The 2788-nt window shown below is 57.9% G+C and overlaps 1 protein-coding gene across 1 annotated transcript; it reads right to left on the reverse strand.

The window, feature by feature from the left end:
* Positions 1 to 213: 213 nt before the first annotated feature.
* Positions 214 to 1710, reverse strand: LOC109772741 (F-box/FBD/LRR-repeat protein At2g26030-like). The gene has a single exon (XM_020331440.1). It carries the CDS (start codon positions 1708 to 1710, stop codon positions 214 to 216), a length of 1497 nt encoding a protein of 498 aa, XP_020187029.1.
* Between the last annotated feature and the right edge of the window lie 1078 nt (positions 1711 to 2788).

Consider the following 2788-nt stretch of genomic DNA (forward strand, 5'->3'; position numbering starts at 1 on the left):
AAAAAATCGTCACTAAACTTCACAAAAATGAATGACTTACACTTTAGAAAGAAAAAGTGTTTCCCCCTTCAGAAATTGATTCCACGTAAGTATTGCAATGAAAAGCTTGAGTCAAAGGACAAATGTGAAATATATTACATAATTATTTATGGGGTTTAGATGGAAAACACAAATTTATCAAAACTTCAGTAGTATATATGAGTATGTGGCTAACTACAAGAAAGTCTTTCGTGTGCCGGCCCTAGCCCAGCTTTCAATCTCCTTTTTCAGACCAGTTTGCACTCCAAAACGCTCCCTGCTGAACACGACACACAGCCTCTCAAGAACAGTCGCATTGCGGAACAAGAGACGAGCCAACAACCTTTGTGTCTCGTTCCCCTCATAGTGCACCATGTTAATCTCCTTCATCCTCAGTTGCAGGCACGTCGTCGAGGAGCTCGCCTCGTCGGGAACCACCACGGTAGCATCGCTGCCCCTTTGACCATCATCGCTCGCCGTTGTCATGCGTCGTTGCTTCTTCTCTGCCATGTAAAATGACAAGACCTCTAGGTTTGGTGCATGTTCTAGGATGTCATGCACGATAGCCACGAACGCACGACTCTCGACACGTCCCTGCAGCACGAGCCGCGTCATCCAAGTGAACGGCGGGAGCTTATCCGCCGGCGCGAGGCACATGGTGTGTAGGCCTCCATGGTGCAGGTGGAGGCACTTTGACGCCGAGAAACTCCATAGGAACCGCCGGAACAAGTCGTGGTCCTTCGCACTCACTGATGTGCAAAGGTCGATGATGCATGATGGGATCCCCCGTGGTGGCGAGCCGTCAAAGTTCAGGAGGGACTCGGAACGCATGTCGCCGCGATATTCTAGGGATGCCATCTCCGTGGCATCGATGTGGATGGACTTGATGTTGTGGCAGCACGTGAGAGCGAAGCGGCGGAGGCGTGTGTGGAGTAGGAAGAAAGTCCTGAGGCGGTGGATGGCTTCCAGCGTTAGATCGAGGAGGCGAGGACACCCCAAGACCAGCCTCTGGATGCTCTTCCCGGAGTCATGGTGGATGCTCGTCAAACGCAGCGTCTCGAGGGCCGGCAGGTGGACGGATGCCCCATGAGACAGCTTGAGCCGGCAATGGGTGAGGCTGAGCGTCTTGAGTGTGGCACACGAGAAAATCCTTGTGGGGAGGAGGTAGGGGAGCTTTCGGCCGTAGGGCCCTTCTTCATGGTCATCGGAGTCGTCGGTTCCGGTGAAACTCGTCCGATTATCGCTGGTGCAGATGGGGCCGATAACGAAGCGCAGGTCGAGGTGGAGGTCATGGCCGGCGTACTGCAGCACGTAGGAGAGCCACTCATCGACGTGGAGCGTGTCCCAGCCGGGGCGAAAATCGTCGAAGGCGAAGCGGAAAGTGCGCAGCGGCACGTGGCGGCCGGCGCAGCGGAGGCGGCAGAGCAGCGCGGCGCTGATGCCGTCCAGGAGCGCGTGGCTGCAGCTCTTGTACTCCTTGGCCTCAAAGTAGTGGCTCTCCCAGTCGGCGGACCTCTCGCCCTCCTCCTCGTCGTACCAGACGATGTGCACGTGGCCGAAGATGTGGCGCCACCGCCGGCCCAGCGCCGCCGCGCGGCCGGCCTCGACGGTCGGGAGGTGGGAGAGGATGTCGCCCAGCACGCTGTCCGGGAGGGCGCTGATGCGGTCCCGGCGGCTCAACGGCGACCCCATGATCTCGCTCGCTCGAAGAAACTCCCGGTGGCCTACAACTTCGATCGGATCTGATCTTGGCCGCCACGTACTGAATCGGATCGGATCTCTTTCCTCCGTATATACTGTAGAAGTACACGGTTTCCAATACATACAGTTGCACGGTTTTAAGGGAGTGTTTGGTTCAGAAGTCCTAAGACCTTTTTTAGTCCTGTAAAAAAAGTCCCTAGAAAAAGTCCCTCGCATTTGGTTCCTAGAGACTTTTTAGGGACTTTTTCTAGTCTTTGGGATTAAAAATCCCTGAAGCAAACACCCCCTAACTTGGTGCGATCCGTGAAAAGCGCGATTTCCTAATAGTAACAAATTACAACTCCAACTCAATCATGGCGGCGCGTGGAGATCGATGGCAATGGTGCCCTGGCACTACTCATGGCCATGGTCATGGCCGTGGCACTGCTTGGACTGCCTCGGCGGCGAGCGCCTGAGCGCCCTCCCGGACAGGGCGCTGGTGCGTGTCCTCTCGCACCTCCCTTCCGTCGAGGCGGCGCGCACCTCAGCGCTGTCCCGACGGTGGCGCGGCGTCTTCGCGGGCGTGCCCGTCGTCGACCTCGTCGACGAGAAGATCAAGCACCGGCGGGGGGCCTACAGGCTCACGTGCTTCGACGTGAAGGTGACGAAAGCGATCCTCTCCAGGGGCCAGGGGATTCCGATCCGTGCCTTCCGTCTCCTCGCGCTAGACCCGCCGCGCATCCTCGTCGACCAGTGGATTGTCACCGTCGCCAGCTTGGGCGTCGAGGAGATCGACGTCACGCTGCGGTACTCGCACATCTACCGCAGCAAGCTCTGCCCCTTCAGCGGCACCAAAGCCTCGGCCGATTTCGACTACTACCACATGGGCAGCTACACCGGGACGCCATCGCTGCTCTTCCATTGCCGCACGCTGCGCCGGCTGCGCCTCACAAACTGGACGCTCGAGCTGCCCTCGGGCTTTGGCGTCGGCGTTGGCGTCTTCGCGGCGTGCCTACAGACGCTCTGCCTCAAGCGGATCATGGCCAGTAACGAGGTGATCGTGCAGCTGCTCTACGGTTGCCCGCTCCTC

The sequence above is a fragment of the Aegilops tauschii genome, chromosome 2, assembly GCF_002575655.3.
Source record: "Aegilops tauschii subsp. strangulata cultivar AL8/78 chromosome 2, Aet v6.0, whole genome shotgun sequence".
Taxonomy (NCBI): domain Eukaryota; kingdom Viridiplantae; phylum Streptophyta; class Magnoliopsida; order Poales; family Poaceae; genus Aegilops; species Aegilops tauschii.

What these genes read in the sequence shown, in the direction of transcription:
- LOC109772741 (XM_020331440.1), bottom strand. Translation starts at nt 1,710, where the DNA reads ATGGGGTCGCCGTTGAGCCGCCGGGACCGCATCAGCGCCCTCCCGGAC.